The 22,033-nt window shown below is 46.1% G+C and overlaps 2 protein-coding genes across 6 annotated transcripts in view; one reads left to right on the top strand and one right to left on the bottom strand.

Moving 5' to 3' along the window:
- Nucleotides 1-22,033, top strand: part of Brf1 (BRF1, RNA polymerase III transcription initiation factor subunit) — a 52,043-nt gene that overhangs the window by 6,155 nt on the left and 23,855 nt on the right. Inside the window, exons 2-5 of one of the 4 annotated variants that reach the window (XM_013346251.2) lie at nucleotides 1,160-1,240; nucleotides 7,994-8,167; nucleotides 13,698-13,729; nucleotides 17,576-17,648. In XM_013346251.2, coding sequence (XP_013201705.1) covers nucleotides 1,160-1,240; nucleotides 7,994-8,167; nucleotides 13,698-13,729; nucleotides 17,576-17,648 — 360 coding nt within the window. Of the gene's footprint in view, nucleotides 1-1,159; nucleotides 1,241-7,993; nucleotides 8,168-9,183; nucleotides 9,224-11,977; nucleotides 13,043-13,070; nucleotides 13,420-13,697; nucleotides 13,730-17,575; nucleotides 17,649-22,033 lie in introns of those variants that run through there. The other 3 variants (XM_026781513.1, XM_026781511.1, XM_026781507.1) reach the window with 3 other exon arrangements.
- Nucleotides 18,825-21,343, bottom strand: Btbd6 (BTB domain containing 6). Of its 2 annotated transcripts, none has more exons than XM_005343624.2 (4): nucleotides 20,543-21,343; nucleotides 20,368-20,458; nucleotides 20,144-20,262; nucleotides 18,825-19,986 (listed from the first exon to the last, which is right to left on the bottom strand). In XM_005343624.2, exons 1-4 carry the CDS (start codon nucleotides 20,917-20,919, stop codon nucleotides 18,954-18,956), a joined length of 1,620 nt encoding a protein of 539 aa, XP_005343681.1. In that variant the 5' UTR covers nucleotides 20,920-21,343; the 3' UTR covers nucleotides 18,825-18,953. The 2 variants fall into 2 exon arrangements, with proteins under 2 accessions (XP_005343681.1, XP_013201709.1); XM_013346255.2 differs by having other exon boundaries at nucleotides 20,671-20,746.

Genomic DNA, 22,033 nt, shown 5'->3' with positions numbered 1-22,033 from the left:
GGGCTGTTGGCTTTCCCTGAAACTGGAGTCATATATAGGTGGTTGAGAACTGCCTGACTGGGAACCTATCTTAATCCTCTTTTATAGCAGTACTTGATCTTAACTGCTGAGCCATCTCTCCAGATCCCATGATTGACTTGTATTAAAAGTACATATCTACTTTAATTAGAGCAACAGAATGTGTTTTCTTTTTTTAAAATGTTTGTTTGTTTGTTTGTTTGTTTATTATGTATATAATATTCTGTCTGCGTGTATGCCTGAAGGCCAGAAGAGGGCACCAGACCCCATTACAGATGGTTGTGAACCACCATGTGGTTGTTGGGAATTGAACTCAGGACCTTTGGAAGAGCAGGCAGTGCTCTTAACCTCTGAGCCATCTCTCCAGCCCCATGTGTTTTATTTCTTTATTTATTATGTATACAATATTCTGTCTGTGTGTATGCCTGCAGGCCAGAAGAGGATAGCAGACCCCATTACAGATGGTTGTGAGCCACCATGTGGTTGCTGGGAATTGAACTCAGGACCTTTGGAAGAGGAGGCAATGCTCTTAACCTCTGAGCCATCTCTCTAGCCCCCCCTCCCATGTGTTTTCTTGATATTTTTTTAAATTACATTTATTTGCTGGGCAGTGGTGGCACATGCCTTTATTCCCAACACTCGGGAGGTAGAGGCAGGAGGATCTCTGTGAGTTCGAGGCCACTCTGGTCTACAAGAGCTAGTTCCAGGACAGTCTCCAAAGCCATAGAGAAACCCTGTCTCAAAAAACCAAAAAAGAAAGAAAGAAAGAAAGAAAGAAAGAAAGAAAGAAAGAAAGAAAGAAAGAAATTACATTTATTTATGGGAGGTGTCATGTGCATGTGTGGAGAAGTCAACTTGTAGAATCAGTTCTTCTTTTCTTCTGTGGGCTCCAGTCATCAAATGTGGAGATAAGAGCTCTTAGCTACTCAGTCATTTCATCAGTTCCTATGTTTTTCTCTTGTAAAGGTTTGGGATGCCTCTGGTCAAGGCCACATCTGTTTGCTAGGCAGAGCAAAGTCTTCTACTTAGCCTGCTGCTCTTCCTGTTAGAATGCTAGGTTTTCCTTTGTTCACAGTCAGTGAAAGGGGCATCGAGGCTTCTTTCTTAGGCTCTGGCTAACCTCTGTTTTTTATGTTTCCAGGTGCTGGCAAAACCCCAAGCCTAGGTGGTGGCTTCCATGTGAACTTGGGAAAGGAGTCAAGAGCACAGACCCTACAGAATGGTATTGCCCACTTCAACATTGCTGGCCATGGGTAGTACGGGGGGAGGTGGAACAGGGTACTAGGGTGAGGTAAAAGCAGATGAGTCCTCAGTTGTTGCTTCTGTTTTGGAGCACCCACTCTGCCCTACCCCACATCTTACCCTGTGGTGTGCTACTTTTTGCTACTCTCATAGGCCAGGTCCTGTAGCACTCTGGTAAGTGTGCTCCCGCTCCCTCTTGGAAACATTTTGCAGAACTTGCTAGTCTCCCCTAATGAAGGGCCCCCAGATGGTGCCAGCCTATAGTTGTTTGTTCTTGGTTTCCAGAAGATAGACATAGAACCAGCAAATTTATAGCCATGTCACTGGCAGAAGTGACAATTCATTGTTTTATAAAAGCATCAATTCATAAGCTGAGCAGGCAGTGGTGGCACATGCCTCTAATCCTAGTACTTGGGAGGCAGAGGCAGGCAGATCTCTGTGAGTTCGAGGCCAGCCTGGTCTATAAGAGCTAGTTCCAGGACAGGGTCCAAAGCTATAGACAAACCCTGTCTAGAAAAAGCAAACAACAACAACAACAACAAAGCATCAGTTCACAACTAAGAAGAGAAATGTCCATTCTGATCTTTTACTTGTTTTTAATTAGGTTGTTTGCCTTTATTGAATTTAAAAAGTTCTTTATATATTTTAGCTACAGTGTTTATTGTTTTGTTTTTTTGATACTGCGTCTCTATGTAGCCATACCTGTCCTGAAACTCTCTCAGCTCCGTAGACCAGGTTGGCCTTGAACTCACAGAGATTTGCCTATCTCTGCCTCCCAAATTCTGGGATTAAGGACATGCACCAATAAACATGGTTTTAGCTACAAATCTATAAAAAAATAAATACATACACTTTCACACTTTTTTTTTATTATTTTGTTTTGTTTTGTTTTTGTTTTTTGAGACAGGGTTCCTTTGTAGCTTTGGAGCCCCCTGGAACTTGCTCTGTAGACCAGGCTGACCTCAAACACAAAGAGATCAACCTGTCTCTGCCTTCTAAGTTCTGGGATTAAAAGTATGTGCAACCACTACCCGGTGTGTGCACATGTGTGCGCGCGCACGCACGCGCGCGCGCACACACACACACACACACATACACGTACACATACTATTTATTTATTTGTGTGTGTGCGTGTGTGTGTGTTTACCATAGCATATTTATGGACAACTTGCAGGAGATGGTTCTCTTTCTTCCACTGTGTAAGTTCTGGGGATTGAACTCAGATCATCCATTTTGGCAGCAAGTACCTTTACCCACTGAGCCATCTTATCATCTTCCTATGACTTTTTTTTTAAATTTATTTATTTATTAAAGATTTCTGTCTCTTTCCCCACCACCGCCTCCCATTTCCCTCCCCCTCCCCCAGTCAGTTCCCCCTCCCTTGTCAGCCCAAAGAGCAATCAGGGTTCCCTGCCCTGTGGGAAGTCCAAGGACCACCCACCTCCATCCAGGTCTAGTAAGGTGAGCATCCAAACTGCCTAGGCTCCCACAAAGCCAGTACGTGCAGTAGGATCAAAAACCCATTGCCATTGTTCTTGAGTTCTCAGTAGTCCTCATTGTCCGCTATGTTCAGCGAGTCCGGTTTTATCCCAGGCTTTTTCAGACCCAGGCCAGCTGGCCTTGGTGAGTTCCCGATAGAACATCCCCATTGTCTCCGTGTGTGGGTGCACCCCTCATAGTCCTGAGTTCCTTGCTCGTGCTTCCTATGACTCTTACCATATATATGTTACAGAAAAATTTCTCGTGTTCCATGAGCTGTCTTTTCACTACTTTTCCTTATCTCATTATCTGATGGTATAAAATAAAAGATTTATTTTATCTATTTATATTTTATAATTTATTTAACTTTATTTTGTGTGCATTGATGTATTGGTGTGAAGGTTTCAGATGCACTGAAACTGGACTTACAGATAGTTGTGAGCTGCCATGTGGGTGCTGGGAATTGAATCCGGGTTCTCTGGAAAAGCAGCCAGTGCTCTTAACCACTGAGTCATCTCTCCAACACCAAGAAAATAGATTTTAAAATGTTTATGGGTGTTTTATCTGCATGCATGTTTGTGCACCATGCATGTGTCTGGTGCTCTGGAAGGCCAGAAGAGGGTTTCAGATCTGGAACTGGAGTTAAAGATGTTTGTGAGCCACCGTGTAGACACTAGGAACTCTGCAAAAGCATTAACCACTTTTTTTTTAAGATTTATTTATTTATTATATATACTGTATTCTGCACCAGATCTCATTACAGATGGTTGTGAGCCACCGTGTGGTTGCTGGGAATTAAACTCAGGACCTTCGGAAGAACAGGCAGTGCTCCTAACCTCTGAACCATCTCTCCAGCCCGCATTAACCACTTTTAACAGCTGAGCCATCTTTCCAGCTCCTTGGTGCTGTCATTTGAGGCACATTTTCTTTTTTCTTTCTGATGGTGTCCAGCTTATTTTATGCCTTATCTTGTTAGTCACTGATTCTTAGGGGTCTGGGGAGACAGCTCAATGGGTAAAGTGCTTGCTGTATAAGTATAAGGTCCTGACTTAGGGTCCCCAGTTGAGCATATAAAAGGCTGAGCATGGTGATGTGAACCTGCCACCCAGGCACTGAAGAAACAGACAGGTAGAATCTAGGGCCTCAGTGGACAGCCGGACTAGCCAAAGTGGGAAGCTTAGTAAGAGGCACCTTATCAAAAAGATAAGGAGCTGAGTGTTAGAGGACTTGCCCTGTGTCTATCTCTGGCCTTCACAGGTGTTATCACTGATGTGAATGTGCAGGCTCACACCCCAAACTATGATTATATCTTCTGCTGTGTGGGGTTGGCCATCTGGCTTTCTTGTTGTGTTTTGAGGTTGTTCCTTGTAAGAGTCTGGGTCCAGCTTCCATTTTATGTGTGCATATCCAGTGTTTCTGTGGAAAACCAGTTGGCACCCTCCTTGTTGAGAATCATTTCCGGGCCCTCTGTTCTGTTCTGCTGGGCTGTATGGATTTTGTTTATTAGGTTTGTGCTGAATTTGATATTGGGAGGTGTATATGCCTTTTAGAATTCTTTCTTGGAAGTGCTGTGTCGATTATTCTGAGTTGCTATGTTGCTTGTTTCCCTCCCCTTTCCTTCCTTTTTTTTTTTTTTTTTTGAAGTGCTGTGTCGATTATTCTGAGTTGCTATGTTGCTTGTTTCCCTCCCCTTTCCTTCCTTTTTTTTTTTTTGAGACAGAGTCTGTCATTTTTCCTTAGTTGTTTTATAAATTTATACTTATAAGTCTATAAAGACTCAGTAGTCAAATATTGGGGTGAAAACCTAATATAGATCAAAGTAGGGGTGGAAGAATGAACAGTTGACCTTCCCTCCGCACTTCCTAGACCAAAAGGGATGAAGCCATTGAATCTCCAAGTCCCTCCTCACTCCTCCTTGTACCTCTCTAACCGTATCCTGGTTCCTCCATGTTCTCTATGACCAATTTTGTCAACTAGTCGCTGGCTCTGGCCACGATTGGATGTTAACTTTATCAATATAATCTTGGGTTGTTACAGTGTGATCAAATATCCTGCAGTAAGAGTCTTGTGTATCACAGACTGGCCTAAAGTTCACAATCCCCCTGCCTTGCCCAGGGCTGGGCTTGTAAGGCCTGTACCACCACATTCCTTGAATTTCAGTAGGAATTTTAGAGTCTGTGTTCAGTTTCTGCCAGGAAATCAGCTGGGGTTTTGAGAGGATTATCTTAATCTGTAGATTGTTCTGGGGAGTATGGTTACTTGAATCTTCCTAAGTCTTATGGGAATAACTTTTCATTAATTTGAGTTTTTAGAGTTTCAGATTTGGATTTATTTTGTTAACTTTCCAATGGAAAAACTGCCCAGATTCTGGTTGGAGGTACATTGAATCTGTAGATCAAATTATAGGAGTTTGCTATGTTGACCTTAAAATGTAAACTTGTAAAGTTTCTTATTTTAGCAACCACACAGGCTCTGTGCAGACATTATTTGTCCTTGCTTGCCACCTTTATTCTTGCTTATTCTCAAAACTTTGCTGTATTATTTTCGTATGTTGCTGGGCTCCCCAATACTGCTGAGGCTAGGTAGGCTTGACTCATTGCTGATCTCGGTGTAAAAGGGTCAGTGTTTTGCTTATAGAAATGATGCCATTAAGTATGTCATTTGTGGTTTTGTATCTACTACAGTGATCATATGGATTCTGTTTGTTTGTGGTGTGCTGGCAAGCCCTGGCCTGGGAGTGTAGAGTTTGAGAATAGGTCTAAACTTGAGCAGGGGACCCTAAAGACAACTATCTTAGCTACATTGTGGAATTTTCCAAACACTAGCTAGCTAGTGGGTGGCAGGCTCAAACTCAGTGTAGTCTTCTGTTACTGTGGGTTTCTGGGCCCAGAGTAGCCTTTGCTCTGCCTCTCTCTGGTGTGCTACTACTGTATGCTGATAAGATGAGCTGATTATTGGCAGTTGGTCAGGTGTTGGCCATGCCCTGAAATGGGCTATTGTTATTGTTGGCTGTGAGTAGTGTCCTAGCCCTCAGTCCTTATCAAAGAATCAGAGAAACCAGTATTTAACATTTTGTGGATGAATTGGAAGTTGCCTACAGTGTCAGAGGAGGAAAGGGATTAGGGTCCTGAAGATGCTAGTGGGACAGTTCTTGCCATCCACGTCCTCTCCATATCCTAGGGTATATCTTGTGTCTGGAGGGCCCTCTCTATTCCTGGTGCCCACCAGGTCAGCAGCTCTCCCACAGATCTATACCACTGGACTTTTGGGATGCCTTTGCTCTGTGTTTACACATGTAAGTGGAGATGCTGAGGCTCCTGTCTGCAGTGCAGTGCACATACAGACACAGGTCCTGGCTACAGTGCTTCTGCAGTCCCTAGAAGGGCCTGGTGCCCTCAAAACCTCCTGTAGTGTGCCTGACTTTGCCATTGCTCCTCCTTTTGCCAGTGTGCAGGGGACAGATCACTAGGCTGTTAGTCTGGCCAAGCAGCTGGCTCTTGGAGGAAAGCCTGACCAAGGGTTGTTCAGGGTTGGATTAGGCAGAGAGGCCATTCTGGGAAGGATCAGGCAGATGGCTTGAGTCTTGTGCTCTTAGGACAAAGGTAGTGCTTGGCACATAGTTGTGGGAGACTCATTCCTGCCAAACACTCCAGGCCTCAAGGAATCTCCAGAAGAGGCATAGCCACTGTGAATGTGCTGCTCCAAAGTGAAATGTGGTGCATGAGGAACGGGCTTTTCTGTTTTGTGGGGTTTTTTGTTTGGTTTGGTTTGGTTTTTGGTTTTTCAAGACAGGGTTTCTCTGTGTAACAGTTCTAGCTGTCCTGGAACTAGCTCTTGTAGACCAGTCTGGCCTCAGACTCACAGAGATTCACCTGCCTCTGCCTCCCAAGTGCTGTGATTAAAGGTGTGTGCCACACTGCCTGGCTAATAATGCATTCTGTTTTGTATCAATATTATCACCTTGCAACAATTCTTTTTAAAAAATATTTATTCATGTATTTTATGTATACGAGTGCTCTGCCTTCATGCACATCAGCACCCATTACAGATGGTTGTGAGCCACCTGATGTGGTTGTGGGAATTGAACTCAGGACCTCTGGAAGAGCAGTCAAGTGCTTTTAACTGCTGCACTATCTCTCCAGCCCCTTGGGTTTTTTGTTCTGTTTTTGTTGTTTGTTTTTTTAAAGATTTATTTATATAGTGTTCTGCCTGCACACCAGAAGAGGGTGCCAGATCTCATAGATGGTTGTGAGCCACCATGTGCTTGTGGGAATTGAACTCAGGACATCTGGAAGAGCAGCCAGTCTCTTAACCTCTGAGCCATTTCTCCAGCCTAACGAATAGGGTTTTATGACATGTGAAAAATTAGGAAACCAATATTTTGGTGTTCATAATGAAAATTGATTAGAATGTTCAAACTGAGTTAAAAAAAAAACTTAGGACAAAGGATATCTATCTCTCTACCTACCTATCTATCTATCTATCTATCTATCTATCTATCTATCATTTTTGAATTACCAAATATTGAACCTAAGGCCTTGTGTGTTCTAAGCAAGTTCTCTACCACTGAGCTCCATCTCCAACCCTCGTTTTACTTAAACAAACAAACTTATTTCATGTGCTTGCATGTATGTCTGTGTACCATATGGGTGCTGGAAATCAAATTTGGGTTGTATGGAAGAACAGCCAATATTCTTAGCCACTAAGCCATCTCTCCAGCCTAGTTTTACTTTTTTTTTTTTTAAATCTATGACAGGGTTTCTTTTTCTTGGCTGTCCTAGAACTTGCTTTGTAGACCAGGCTGGCCTCAAATTCATAGAGATCTACCTGCCTCTGCCTCCCGAGTGGTGAGATTAAAGGCGTGCACCACCACTGTTCATCCTATTTTATTTTTTTAAGAGAGGGTCTCACCAAGTTTTTCTGGCTGGCTTTGAACTCATTGGATAGCCTAGGCTGGTTCTTTTTGTTCATTTGTTCAAGACAGGGTCTTTAGTGCTGACTGTCCTAGAAATCACTATGTAGACCAAGCTGGCTTCAAACTGACAGAGATTTGCTTGCCTCTGCTAAGATTAAAGGCATGAGCCATACCTGGCCCAGGCTGGTCTTGAAATTGTGACCCTCTTCCCTCAATCTCTCAAGTAGATTGTGTCTACACTAACAGTCTTTGCTCCAGTCTTAAACTGTAAAGTGCTCTTGTGATGCATGATTTTAAGTTGAGACTTGTGACTGGAGGTCATTCTGGATTCCATCCTAGGACGGCGCCACATCCACCACTTGGGGAGCCAACTGCAGCTGAACCAGCACTGCCTGGATACAGCCTTCAACTTCTTCAAGATGGCTGTAAGCAAGCATCTAACCCGAGGACGGAAAATGGCCCATGTGATTGCTGCCTGCCTCTACTTGGTTTGCCGAACTGAAGGCACACCTCATATCCTTTGTTATGGAAGCCCCTCTTGGTTCTTGGGTGATGATTCAAATGTTGATTTAGAAGTTGCAGGAGTTTGGCATTGCTCTTGCCATCAATTCCTTTTTTTTTTTTTTGATTTATTTATATATTGTGTATACAGTGTTCTGTCTGTCTGTTTGCTTGCTGGCCAGAAGAGGGCACCAGATCTCATTACAGATGGTTGTGAGCCACCACGCAGTTGCTGGGAATTGAACTCAGGACCTCTGGAAGAGCAGTCAGTGCTCTTAACTTCTGAGCCATCTCTCCAGCCCCCCATCAATTCCTTTATTGGATGTCTGGTCCCAGCTGATGCAGGGCTCCCTCTCTAAGCTGCTGTCTTAGTTAGGTCTTAGTGTTTCTATTGCTGTGAAGAAACACCATGACCTAAAGGAAAACATTTAATTGGGGATGGCTTACAGGTTCAGATGTTTAGTCCATTACCATCATGGCAGGAAGCTTGGTGGCAAATAGGCAGACATGGTGTTTGAAAGGTAGCTGAGAGTTCTATATCTGGATCAGTAGTCATCAGAGAGAGAGTGTGTGTGTGGCCCTGGGCCTGCTTGAGCTTCTAAAACCTCAAAGCTCACCCCCAGTGACATAGTTCCTCCAGCAAGGCCACACCTCCAGAAATGCCACTCCCTGAATCTGTGGGGGCCATTTTCATTCAAACTACCTCAGCTGCCATGGTGGGTGTAGTCAGGCTAAACTGTTAAGTCCCTGCCACTTTTGGATGGCAGAGGACAGCTCATGACTCCCCCCTCCCCCCTTTTACAGCTTTGTTTCTTGAGGTTTCAGGTCCAATTCTCCTGTGCTCTTCCAGACACTCTAATTCCTGAGCTCTGTTGGCAGCACATATGTTAGGAATTCCATCTTTTGTCCTGCAGAGTCTTCTGTCAGTAACTCCAGCTTCCTCTGGTGCTTTCTTCTATACATTGCTGTCATATATGTACTGCTTATAGTGACTTCTCTCCATCATTCCAGGGACCTTGGTGTGCTGCTGTCCCTCCCTCTGGCTGCCTCGCACCTTGAACTTGTTAGGTCAGTTGGTTTCTATTTTGTTTACTCTGCCTGCCCCATCAGGCTTTTAAGTAATCTTTGCTTCCTGTTCATCCATCTACTTACCTTTTTGGTTAGAGACAGTTCCTAGACTTTATCTTTTAACCCAGTCCTTTTATTTTTTTGGGGTGTGTGTGTGTGTGTGTGTGTGTGTGTGTGTGTGTGTGTGTGTGATGACCTTGGGAATAGAAGAGCAGTGGTGCCTGGCTTTCCTACTTCAGCTGGCACAGCTGTCCTTGGCAGGAGGGAGAATCTCTGTCAGACTGAGCAGGTGATTAAACTGTGCTTGGGCTGCTGTCCCCAGAGCCATCAGGATTCTAGGCTGCACAAATGTACTTAGAAGCCCAGAACTTGAAGTGTGATGGTAGCTGCCTTGGCAGGTGACTGTGTCATCTTCAGGACCATCTCAAAGTATCAGTGCTATGCATAAAGTGGGTATCAGCATGGACAGTATGCACCAGTGATAGATAGGGAACAAGACAGCAGATATTAGTATGTAGACAGTAGGGTTCTGGGTTGTTGGACATCAATACTGTGTAGATGGCAGACTCAGTCTTGTTAGTAGGGAGTGGGGAGTTGCTCATCCTAGTTGCAGATGGAGTTCAGGCTTGCTTGCTGCATTCTCAGTGCCTTTGCCTGACATAGCATCCTGAGAGCTCCTTCTCTGGAAGTGCTGTGGTTGGGCTGAGAAGAACCTTACTGAATGGCACTGTGCAGGGAACAGTCATTTAGAGCAAGAGGGCCCAGGAGATGTGAGAAGAGGACTATGGTGAGTGCTAGGCTAGTTTTTCTTCGTCATCTCTTGGGGTCCTGTTATGGCAGTATTAGTTGGGTGGTTTCCCACTGAACCATTCATCTGCTGTTATGAACACAGATCTTTTTGTCAGATTGCACATAGAGGGGCCATTTCTCTTGTTGCTGTCTTTGGATATCTATAGAAACATTTCATATGTGAGGTTGTATAAACAAATTTCATAGCTGGGCCTGGAGATACAGGTTTGTAATCTCAGCTTCAGGAGGCTGAGGCAAGAGGATCTCAAGTTCAAGGTCAGCTTGAACTGAGCATGAGTTCAAGAATAATCTGGGTGTCTTAGTTAGGGTTTCTACTACTGTGACCAAACGCTATGACCAAAAAGCAAGTTGGGAGCTGGGCAATGGTGGCGCACGCCTTTAATCCCAGCACTCGGGAGGCAGAAGCAGGCGGACCTCTGTGAGTTTGAGGCCAGCCTGTCTAAAGAGCAAGTTTCAAGGCAGCTAGGGCTATTACACAGAGAAACCCTGTCTCGAAAAACCAACAGGGGCAGGAGGGTGAGTTGGGGAGTTGGGGAGGAAAGGGTTTATTTGGCTCACACTTCACATCACTATTCATCACTGAAGGAAGTCAGGACAGGAACTCAGCAGGGCAGGATTCTAGAGGCAGGAGCTGATGCGGAGGCCGTGGAGGGGATGCTGCTTACTGGCTTGCTTCCCATGATTTGCTTAGCCTACTTTCTTACCCAGGACCAACAGCCCAAGGATGATGGTACCACCTGCCATGGGCTAGGCCCTCCCCTATTGTCACTAATTGAGAAAGTGCCTTACAGCTGGATCTGGATTCTCACATCTGAGGCTCCTTCCTCTCTGATGACTCTAGTGTGTGTCAAGTTGACACACAAAACCAGAGAGTACACAGGGTAACTTGGACCCTGCATGTAGCTCAAATGTGAACAATAGGAAATAGGCTAGGGCTTTAGCTTAGTGGTAGAGAGCTGTATGTGCCCTGTCCTAGATTCAAGCCTCCATGCTAAAAGGAAGAGAGCAAGGAATAGAAAGAAAAAATAAATTCCATTTTTCTCTAGTTCTGCTTCATTTATTTAAATCTCTAAACTTGAACCCTATGGAGAATCTCAGTTTAAATCAGATCTTGTCTGTTAATGTTCTTCCACTAAGCACAGCCAGTCAGAGGTCGTGGTTGGCCATTAGCCTGTTCTGTTTACAGAGAAACTGACCCTGACCTCCAACACTGACTGCCTTGGCACTCTAAGACTGTCAGAACTACAGATGGCCTGAGGGAGTCTCACAGGCCTCCCTAGCCCTCCCGAAAGTCCCACCTCTAGCAGCTTTTCATTTCCCACTCTGCTGTGTTTATTTCTCCTTAACAACTGGAGCCGGAGTCTGGCTGAGCACAAGTTTCACCTGTCAGGATGTGATAGACCCAGATGGGGTCACAAAGTGGTCCCACCCCTTGGAATTTGGGGTTCTTGCATGCCTTGTCCAGACCTTGACTCTTCTCTTGACTTAAGAAACTCCAGCATCCATGTTAGAGGTAGAGGGGCTAGGAGGACATAGTGCCTTTAGTCACTATTTGGAGGACCTGCATAGACTTCCCAGCAGCTGGATGATTTTTCCTACCAAGAAAAACAGTCACTTTGGTTCAAAGTTGAATTCTAGTATCTTTAAAATTATATAAAATATAAATTATATGAAATCATTCACAATAAAGTTATGGCAGAAATTTTATATAATTTTAAATGATTTTCAAACACAACAGAGTTGTAATTGAACTCTCCCATGAACAGCCACCCTCTCCTCCCATCAGCTTTCTGTCATTCATTCATTCATTCATTTATTATGTATACAATATTCTTTCTGTGTGTATGCCTGAAGGCCAGAAGAGGGCACCAGACCTCATTACAGATGGTTGTGAGCCACCATGTGGTTGCTGGGAATTGAACTCAGGACCTTTGGAAGAGCAGGCAGTGCTCTTAACTGCTGAGCCATCTCTCCAGCCCCCATGTCCTTTAGCATCTTATTTTTGACACAGTTCAAAGCAAGCAGTAGGGCTCAGCCCACTCCACTGCCCCAGTCTTGCCAATAGACAAGATTAGATCTGGAGGTAAAATTGACATAAAATAAAATGAGTAGATCTTCCTTTACTAGTTGGTAAGTTCTGAGCAGTCAATACACCTCTTTGTCTGCCGACACCCCTTCAGTCAGACCCTGCCTCTCCAGCCCCCAAAGGCTGCCATCATTCTTCTGTCCTTCAACTGTAGACTTGCTGTCTTATTCTGGGATGTACTTTTTTTTTTTTAATTTAATTTTATTTTTTTCAAGACTGGGTTTCTCAGTGGCTTTTGGAGCTGGGGTGTACTTTAAATATAGGCACATGGTCTAAGCTCTTTGCTCTAAGCTTTTTGTTACTTGGCAACCTTTGTATTTGTTATGTTGCTTCCCCACTATAGTCACTGTACTTATAAGACAGTATTTAGCCTTCTGTTGACGGATCCCTGCGTTGGTCCCAGTATGAGGCTATTTTGAATGAATTTCCTGGGAGCATGCTTATGCACGTCTTTTGTGGGTGAATGATTTTGTCTCGGGTAAATGCATCAGACTGGAATAGCTGGGTTAGAGGTGGGCCTGTACTTTGTCTTATAAGAAACCTGCAAACTGTCCCATAGGCTGTGCCCTGTCAGTCTGTGGATAGTGTAGGGGCTAAAGGTGTCTATACTCTTGTTAACATTTGGTGTTACGAGTGCCCTGGATAGGTTTTTATGATCCCTCAGTGCAGTAGAATTTTTTTTCATGTGTGCATGAGCTGTTTATCTCTCTTAATGAAGTTTTTGCTCACAAGCTTTGCCCATGTTTTAGTTTCTATTTTATTCTTATAAAATTATGTATATTTAAAAATCTATTATTTGTGTATCTCTGTGTATGTATACAGGCATGTGTATCACATGGACATTGTGGAGTTCAGAAGACAACTTTAAGAAGTCACTTTCCTTCTTTTACCATGGGTTCCTAAGGTCACACTCAGGTTTTCAGGTTTGCATAGCAAGTGTCTTTACTAGCTAAACCATCTAAACTGTGTAGCACTGCGAATGGATGCAGTGCCTTGCACATGTTAAGCACAGTTTACTACTGGACTGCACCTATAACCAGTAGCTTAACTTCACTGACAAGTGACTTGTTTTTATTCTGTCTGTGTGCCATCTGAGTTTGACTCATCTGAGATCTGTTCTTAGTGCTGATTACTCTCATACTCACGCAAGGATAGATCTCACATCAGAGTCCCACTGGCGATGCTTGGTAGGTACTCACTGCCTTTCTGTAACATCTGTGTCTGTCCTCTAGGAGTTGCCCTGCTGACTCAGAATGGTGATTTGGAAGTCCCCAGTCTGTGCCGAAGGAATAGAGCTGAGGTGTGGTCGTCCATTTCTATGCTGTCTGAACAGAAGTTATTGTACAGTAGACATCTGAAGCCCGTTTCTGGTTTCCCTGACCCTTTTCCCCACTCCCTCTTGTAACTTTCTGTCCTTAAAGTAGATTCCCAGAGGTCTCCCTCAGGGACTGGTTAGTTCCATCAGGGCCTTTTCCTCCCTGGTCAGATGATGAGCTTGGATCTGACAAATGAGGACCAGCTCTCTGGGTATATAACCCTGGTAGCCTCCATGCAAACACTCCTTAACTCTGGCTGCAGACATGCTCCTTGACCTCAGCGACCTGCTCCAGGTAGATCACTTTCCTTAAGTCTTTCTGCCCTGAGGGCTTTGCAGGGTCACAGCCTATGTTTCCTACACCTGCTGCCTGTGGTTATAGGCAGCCTTTGTGTTCAGGGTGGTGAAGCTTGTGTTGCCAGAGCTTGGGGCCTCAGTAGGAGAAGGCAGCCCACAGTCACAGTATTATCCAGGGCCTGGTGGCTCAGACTTAGAATCACTTGAGAGACCCTTGTGAAACTCAGTCTAAGGCAAAGAAATTTTTTTTTTTTTTTTTTTTTCGAGACAGGGTTTCTCTGTGGTTTTGGAGCCTGTCCTGGAACTAGCTCCTGTAGACCAGGCTGGTCTCGAACTCACAGAGATCCGCCTGCCTCTGCCTCCCGAGGATTAAAGGCGTGCGCCACCACCGCCCGGCGAAAGTTCTTTTCTTAAAGGGAATATTGGATCCCATTGCATGTATTTCAAACTCTGCAAAACCTTCATAAGTAGCTGGGCGGTGTTGGTGCCCGTCTTTAATATCAGCACTCAGGAGGCAGAGGCAGGTGGATCTCTGTGAGTTGGAGGCCAGTCTGGTCTACAAGAGCTAGTTCCAGGACAGGCTCCAAAGCTACAGAGAAACCAAACAAAAAACAAAACAAAACCAAACAAAAAACAAAAAAACAACTTTCGTATGTTTGTTATGTAAGCTATTTAGGGTCATTAGCTTTCTAGATTCAGATAAAGTGTTTTTTGTTGCATTGCTTGTTTCTGTTTGTTTTTAAGAGTAGGTCTCATGTAGCCCTAGCAAGCCTGGAACTCAGAGATCTGCCTGCCTCTGCCTCTGCAGTGCTGGGATTGAAGTCATGTGGCACAATGGTCAGTGCACTGTTCACTTCTAAGTAACTGAACATTATGAGAAGAAGATGCACCTAGGCACCTTCAAAGGCAGTGAAGGAAAAAGGGACATGGAGAATTGCCCCATTGATGGCACTGTGGGCGGCAGTTGGCTAAAAACTAACTGAAGTCTCCAGATCTCTCCCTGAGGTCCACAGTGACACTACAGACCAGGAAGTAGAATGAATGACCACAAGTTCTCCCTGAATGGAAACCCTGATCTGGATACCCCCAGGGGTCCTAAGAGCCCATAGGCCAGGGTACTGCTCCTGGTTGCTAATCCCTCAGTACCTCTGACAGAGTTCAGTCAGATGGTGCCTTGTATTTTTGTCCTCCCAGCTGTCTTTATAAATGGCATCTCTCAGCAGCTATTACTGAAATATTTTTTTGGTCAAGCTAAAAATAACCTTTTGGAATTGTGATAATCCATTGACTCCACCTTTGAATGCATTGTACTCAGTTCAGAGCATGGCCACATGACTGTTTCCACCCTCCCAGAAAAGATGGGGGCCAGGGCCAGGCAGCACCAGAAGTAGCTTGGACACCTCTTAGAGGAAAACAGGTGCACCAGTCATCTTTGGCTTCACAGCTTTGGAAACGGGAAAACAGCCCAGACTGTCAGGCTAGGTGGCATGCCACCAGGAAAGGCTGAGGTCGGGCCAGCTGTATAGTCTGGGTGGCACAGACTACTCTTCTTGGTAGGGCCATGCTGGTTAAATGGAGTGTGAGGGGACCTGCATGGGAGACCATACATGGCTGTCCTTGCCCTGGAGCATCCACAGTATGTTCTTTTGTTCCTCCAAGACATCCCTGGGGCCAGGCCTCGTCTGACCTTAAGACAAGACACTTTTGCTTATCTCTGGGTAGGGCTCATGCCTTTGTCAGTAAAGGCCTCTGGTGAAACTGACTGCTTTGAAGAGAGGAGTCAGTGTAGAACTGGCAGAGACCCTGAATTTAAAGCCTCACTTTTTCCTGATTCACATACATACCAAAGGCAGATAGCCACAATAGGAGAATGAATTGTTAATGTGATGATGTCTAACAGTACCTACCAATATTAGTATGCCTAGAAGCCAGGTGTAGTGGTACACACTTGTAGTCCCAGATGCTTAAAAACTATCTCTAGAAAGTTCTTTAGGAGATTTTTTTCTTTTAGATTTATTTGTATGAGCATTTGCCTACATGTATGTGTGTGGACCACCTGTGTCCCTAGTACCCACAAAGGCCAGAAGAGGGTGTTGGATCCTCTGGAACTGGAGTTAGAGATAGGTGTGAGCCACCATGTGGGTGCTGGGAACCAAACCCAAGGCCTCTACATGGGAAGCAAGTGCTCTATATCACCGAGCCATCTCTTGGAAAGTGTGAAAACTTTGAATTTAAACTTGGAAGTCTATTCAGTCTCTTTCTGTAGCATTCATGTTTCATCATCAAACATATCCATCTGGAACCCAAGGTTAAAATAGTGAAGAAGTTTGAGGTGGGTAGATGGAAGTCGGGGCCAGCTTTGGCCACAACACTAGAGTAGGGACCTGGATGTCCGTGGGAACCTGAGAGGATGCTGCAGGAACAGAGTATTGCTATGGAAGCACACTTATTTGCATACTTGAACACAAACTCTATATTATATGACCTATGCATGTTTACATACCATATATGAATACCCTCATAGGCCATGTAGTTATGCATACCATAGTTTTCTAGATGACCCTTGAAACTACAGGAAGTAGAATTACTTCAGAAAGTGCTCTCTGAGCTACCAGTCCTCATGAAGACCTCAGGAAGATACCTGTATCCAGCCAGGGTGGAAGGTGACCAGCCCACTGCTGATTGGCTATGAAGGCTGACCCTGGCCTTCTCAATTGGGTTGACTCAACTAAGTTAGCAAATCACAAACTCTCCCCCCAGTCCTGCATGTAATGAAGACCCCATTGTGTATCATCCCTTAGACTTTGTCTCTTGACATATGTTAACATCTGGAGGTATCATCTTCATGCCAGGAAAAGGTGCTTAGCAGAGGGCCCACAGGTTAGGCTCAATTAGGTGAGGGAGTTCGTTCAGGAAGCCAGAGGCAGAAGGCTAGACCAGTCATATCTATAAGGCACGGCCTGGCATGAGTGCAGTGGTGCTTTCAGGGAGCCGAGGATGGGAGGAAACTCTAGGGTTGGGTAGGCCTGAGTATCCCAGGCTAGTCCATGCAGTGCTGCGCTGATGTACTGAACTGCACATTAGGGGTCTGTACACTGGCTAAACCTTTGCTTTCCTGACAACTGATAGTGTTCCAGCCACTCCAGCCTTTGGTACAGCCTTTCCAGAATGGAATTATTCCCACTGCTTACTTCCTCTGGCAAAGAAGAGCAGGTGGCCAATAGGCCACATGGCAGATAAGGACTTGAGGTGAGGGTAGTGGAGGAAACATTTGAAATTCCAGCAAGGAAACTGAGATCTCTGGGACTGTAAGGTAAGAGGAAGAGTAGCTATTGTGTTGTGTACCAGTCTTGTGTTGGTTCAGAACTTAAGCATAACTCTGTACCGTGTTACCTACCATACTCTAGCAGGTATCCTCAAAGAACTTTTCTAAGCAGCCACTGACAAGATTAAGGGCAGCCAAATAGGAAGAAAGCTGGCGCTCCTGATGTGGAAACCAGCAGAGAGGCATGGAATGGATTTTCCACAGTCCAGCAAGGGGCTGTGGCAATGGGTTCTTTGAAGAAACTTTAAGAAAACAGCAGCTGAGCCGGGTGTGGTGGTGCTTGCCTTTACCCAGCACCCAGGAAGCAGAGGCAGGTGGTTCTCTGAGTTCCAGGTCAGCCTAGAACAGAGCAAGTTCTAGGACAGCTAGGACTACACAGAGAAACCCTGTTTGAAAATCAGAACAAGAACCAAAACAAACAAAACAAAACAAAACCCCCACACACAAATTGTTAAAAAAGAAAAAAGCAAATGTTTTCTTGAATACCAGTGCATTCCTAGCTGTGTTCTTTTTGCACAGGTGAATGTGTACGTGCTGGGGAAGACGTTCCTGCTCTTGGCGAGGGAGCTCTGCATCAACGCACCGGCTATAGGTAGGCTGAGCTCAGACAATACCACCTCTGGAAACTAACATGCTAAGGTGCTCAGAGTAGAGGGTTGTCAGGCCGAAGTACAGAACCCCAAAGCGAAGGAATTTCTCCTAAAGTTTGTGGGAAATACAGGCAATAGGGTTTTATTTCTGGTGCAGACTCAAAGCTTCCCATCAATGCCTATCAGATGTGGCTCAGGACCAAAGGGAATAGTATAACACTTCACATTGGGAACCTAGTGGATACCTTGAGAAAGGCAGGGGCCTCCTAACAATTGAGGGAAGAAGTTCCAGGAGCAGGTACCCTCTAGCCATGGCTCTTCTCATATGCAAGGATGGGGTTTTCATGGTTTCTTAAGTATCAACTCACAGTAAAGTACTACTGGGAGCTAGAGCCAGAGGGTCTGGGAGAGTAGATTTGAGGCCCAGCAGGGCCAGGGTTCTGATGTTAGGCACACTAGCCTAAGACACATACTCTCTCCCTAGATAACATTGCCCTGCTAGTGGGCCTTTGAAGGTCAGGTTGCTTTTTCAGGGCAAAACAACTATAAGGGAGGCCTGGACCTGGGCCTAGGAATCCTTCTTACCCACATAGCACCCCATAGCAGACAGCAGAGCATACAGCCTAATCCTTAAGTTTGACCTCTGCAGTAGTACCTTAAGGTACTTTAACAAACACAATCACCCAGACGTGTGGTCTTCTGCAGAATTCTAGAGACAGCCCTTGAGAGGAAGACAGTTCAGATGCCACACAGGCATAGGTGGGCTCTCCTAAGATAGGGTTGATTTTAACTGCTCTGCACTTCATACAGACAGGATGAGAAAGAGAATGCCCCAGTTAATATTTCCTACAGTCACTTATTTACATGTGGCTCTTGTTCCGTGAAACCTTTATTATGAAAATTCACTTAAATAGGATGGAACTATTTTAAGTGACTTTTCAGCCACTTGTGGCTTGAATGGAAGGCCTTAAAGTAAGCCGGAGCTGCTTAGAATCCAAAAGAGTGGGAGGAGAATCAAAGGGTCCTGAAGCTTGGGTGCCACTGGGTAGGGACTACCTTGGACCCGCGTCTGTCCTCCATCTGTGGAATATCATCTCAGGGTCAAGAATGTATAATTCTGTTCCTAAGATCAGTTCCTAAAGATCTGTAAAGAGAAGTCATCTGTTTCAGACTCGGGCTGATATGGTAAGACAAACCTTTAATGGTATCAGTAAGGCAGTAGGCAGTGTCCTGCACCTCCACTGCACTTACTGGGTAGACTCCATGGAGGAAGAGCCTAATGGCAAGTCCACCCCAACCCCTACACCTCAGGCATAGAAGATGAGCTCTGGAATCTGTCCACCCTGGACTCCAGTCCCATTGGTACTGTCCGAGGAGCACTGGAACTGGAAGGCTACCTTTCCACACTGTACTTCTGTCATTCCTTCCTGCCCAAAGTAGCTGAGCTCACTGCCATCCAGGACAGCACTGGCAGTGTAGAAGGTGTCCTGCTCCACCTGGACTGGATGCTCAAACCAGACTGGGAATGTGTTGCTGGATCCATCTGAAACAAACTTGGTGAGATTCTGAGCTAGGACTATCCCTAGCCGTTTGAGTTCAATCTTCACACTGTACTCAGCCTTCCCAGAACTGGACCCATATAAGCCCAGTCCGGCAATGAACACCCTTCTGTCCACTGCAAACTGGATGCTATCACAGCGCCCACGGTATCTCCACTGGTTGCTTCGGTAGGCAGAAGACTGGAAGCGGTGACACCTCTGTGGAGCAAGGCCCTTCCTTTTGGTCAGGGGAAAGTCGAGGATTGGCTTGTTGGCAGCTGTGTACCAAAGGAAGATATTGTGGGTCTCCTCTAAGGTCAGGATATCTGACTGGGCAGCACCGTTGGCAAACTCCTCTAGAGTCATAGTTGGAATTCGGACTAGATAGAGGGCTCTTCCCAAAACATGCCTCTTGTTGTGAGGGGTGACCGGGAGGCCCTGTCTCTTGCACTCTGCCTCAGCCCAGTTCAGGACAGCCTCGAAGACCACAGCCTCTTTGGTGTTGAGGGCCTCCCTGGTCACAATGATCTCCAGGGTCTGCCGGTCAATTTCACAGAAGCCTTCAGACTTCAAAGCCATCTCAGCCTGTGCATCAATGACTTCCCAGCAGCGCTGGGTCAGTTCAGGCTCCTCAAACAGTCGGCTCTGGGATAGCAGGACACAGGCATTTTTGGCTTCCAGGCTTGTCTCCAGAAAGTTGACACAGGCCTTGGCTAATGCAGGTACAATGTACTTCTTAGCAGCATACAGAGTAGCGAGCACTGTGTCCGCCTCCAGATCAATCTCATCGCTGTACATGTACCTGGGTAAGGCAGGGACTCTTCTGGGGAGCTGCAAGGGCTGGCCTCAGAGAGGAACTCATGGGCTCCCATGCACAACCTCTTGGGTTGTAGGAAACATGTAGGGGACAACTGGAAGGTAACCACCCCATCCTTCCAGCCCCAGAGTAGAGCACTTACTTTAACAAGACCAGGAAGGCGGCAGGCTCAACGTCAGGAATGTGGATTTCTGATTTGACTTCTGCAAGGTCCCCATAGAACATGGCATAGAAGACAGAGCTGCCGACAGCCAAGACGTACTGTGAATAAAAGAAAAGTCACTTGAGCTACAGGGTTGTTAAGAAGGCTGGGGATGTTGCGTCTAGCCAGACCCCACCAGGGGACAGGGCTGCGCCCCTACCCACCTTGTGGGCGGGCACGCGCCTGGCTGCCCCTAAGGCCCCCACGATGAAGTGTACGTCAGCCATCAGTTCGTTGTTGAACATGAGCGCATTCCTGTAAAGGGGAGAGGCACACGGGCTGGAACAGCGCGCGCCCGGGCTCTGGAGCTCCAGAGCCCGGGGGCGGGCGGCAGCTCACCTCTCGCGCAGCGTCGGGTGGAAGGACTGCCAGTTGGGGCTCTCGGGATTGTTGTTGTCTGGCGCGGGCGGCGCGGGCAAGGGCGGCAGTGGGGCGGGCGCCAGGCGGGGCGGGCAGCAAAGGCTAACCTTTCTGCCCACGGCCGCGCCCGCCGCGTTGCTGTTGGCGATGTCGGTGGCAGTAGCTGCAGAGGCGCCGGCGGGCGGGTACAGTTCTGAGGCCATCTTCGTTCCAGCCGGGGCCACCTCCACACTGGTCGGCGCTGCGCTGCGCGCCTTCGCACCGCGCCGGGGCCTGGGCAGTGGCTCTGCGAGCACCAGCAGGGAGGTTAGGCACTGTGCCACCCGCCCATGCAGGCAGGCCAGCGGCAGCAGCATGGGGCCACGCCGGCCCTGCCTGCTGCCCACCCTCCCGCACCCCTCACCCCGCACCGAGCCCGCGGCCCGGCCGCAGGGGGCGCCGTCCCGCCCCTACCCTGTGCGGCTCTGGCGTCCCTCGTCACTGTGCGTCATGACGCAGCTCACGCCGAGGCCCCTCCTCCGGTAGAGTGCCGAAGCCCCGCCCGGTGCACAGGTTTGTGCTATAGTTAGTTGTTCACAGCAGCTCAACTTTAGTAAAGGAACCTGACACAGCTAGCTTTCCTCATGGAAGAAATGAGTCTCCTAAACAAGGCTTGATCTCCTTTTTTGTCTTGCTTCTTTAGCGGAACATAAAATCAAAGACAATACATATTGCATGTAGTGTGTCAGAATTTTTCTTTTTTAAATCAGGACTTTATATGGCCCAGGGTGGCCTAAAACTCGCTTTGTAGGTCCTCCTTTATAAGTTGATTATTCTACTGTGCTGCATTTTGTTTGCCAGTTCATCCAACTGATGGGTGAACACCCAAGTGGGTTACATAGCCCAATTATTGTTGTGCAATTATCAGATCCTCATTGTAATTCTTTGTGTCTTTACCTAGAAATGAGATGGTTGAAACAAATGGTCATCCTTCATTTACCTTTTAAAAATATTTTTACTTTATGTGTGTAGATATTTTGTTTGCATGAGTCTCTGTGCACCACATGTGTGTCCAGTGTTTTCAAAGGCCAGAAGAGGGTATTGAATCCCTTGAAACTGGAGATAAAAGGTCGTGAACTATGAGATGTGGATATTGGGAACCGAACCCAGTCTTTTGTAAGAGCAATGAGCTCTCCTAACCATTGAGTCATAACCAGTCCTTCAGAAGTTTTTTGTTGTGGTGGTTGATTTTGTTTTCTTGTTTTGTTTGACTCTTTTGAGACTACGTTTCTTCTTCTTCTTCTTGTTTGTTTGTTTGTTTGTTTTGTTTTATTTTCGAGACAAGGTTTCTCTGTAGCTTTAGAGCCTGTCCTGGAACTGCAGTCAGGTTGTCTAGACTTTTTCCTTTTTTTTTTTCTTAAAAAAAAAACTGTTTATCTACAGAGCTAGTTCCAGGACAGGCTCCAAAACCACAGAGAAACCCTGTCTCGA

The sequence above is a fragment of the Microtus ochrogaster genome, chromosome 1 (genome assembly GCF_000317375.1).
Source record: "Microtus ochrogaster isolate Prairie Vole_2 chromosome 1, MicOch1.0, whole genome shotgun sequence".
In the NCBI taxonomy this organism is placed as follows: domain Eukaryota; kingdom Metazoa; phylum Chordata; class Mammalia; order Rodentia; family Cricetidae; genus Microtus; species Microtus ochrogaster.
The sequence above is the reverse complement of the archived record's forward strand: the minus strand, read 5'-3'. Positions and strand labels throughout refer to the sequence as shown.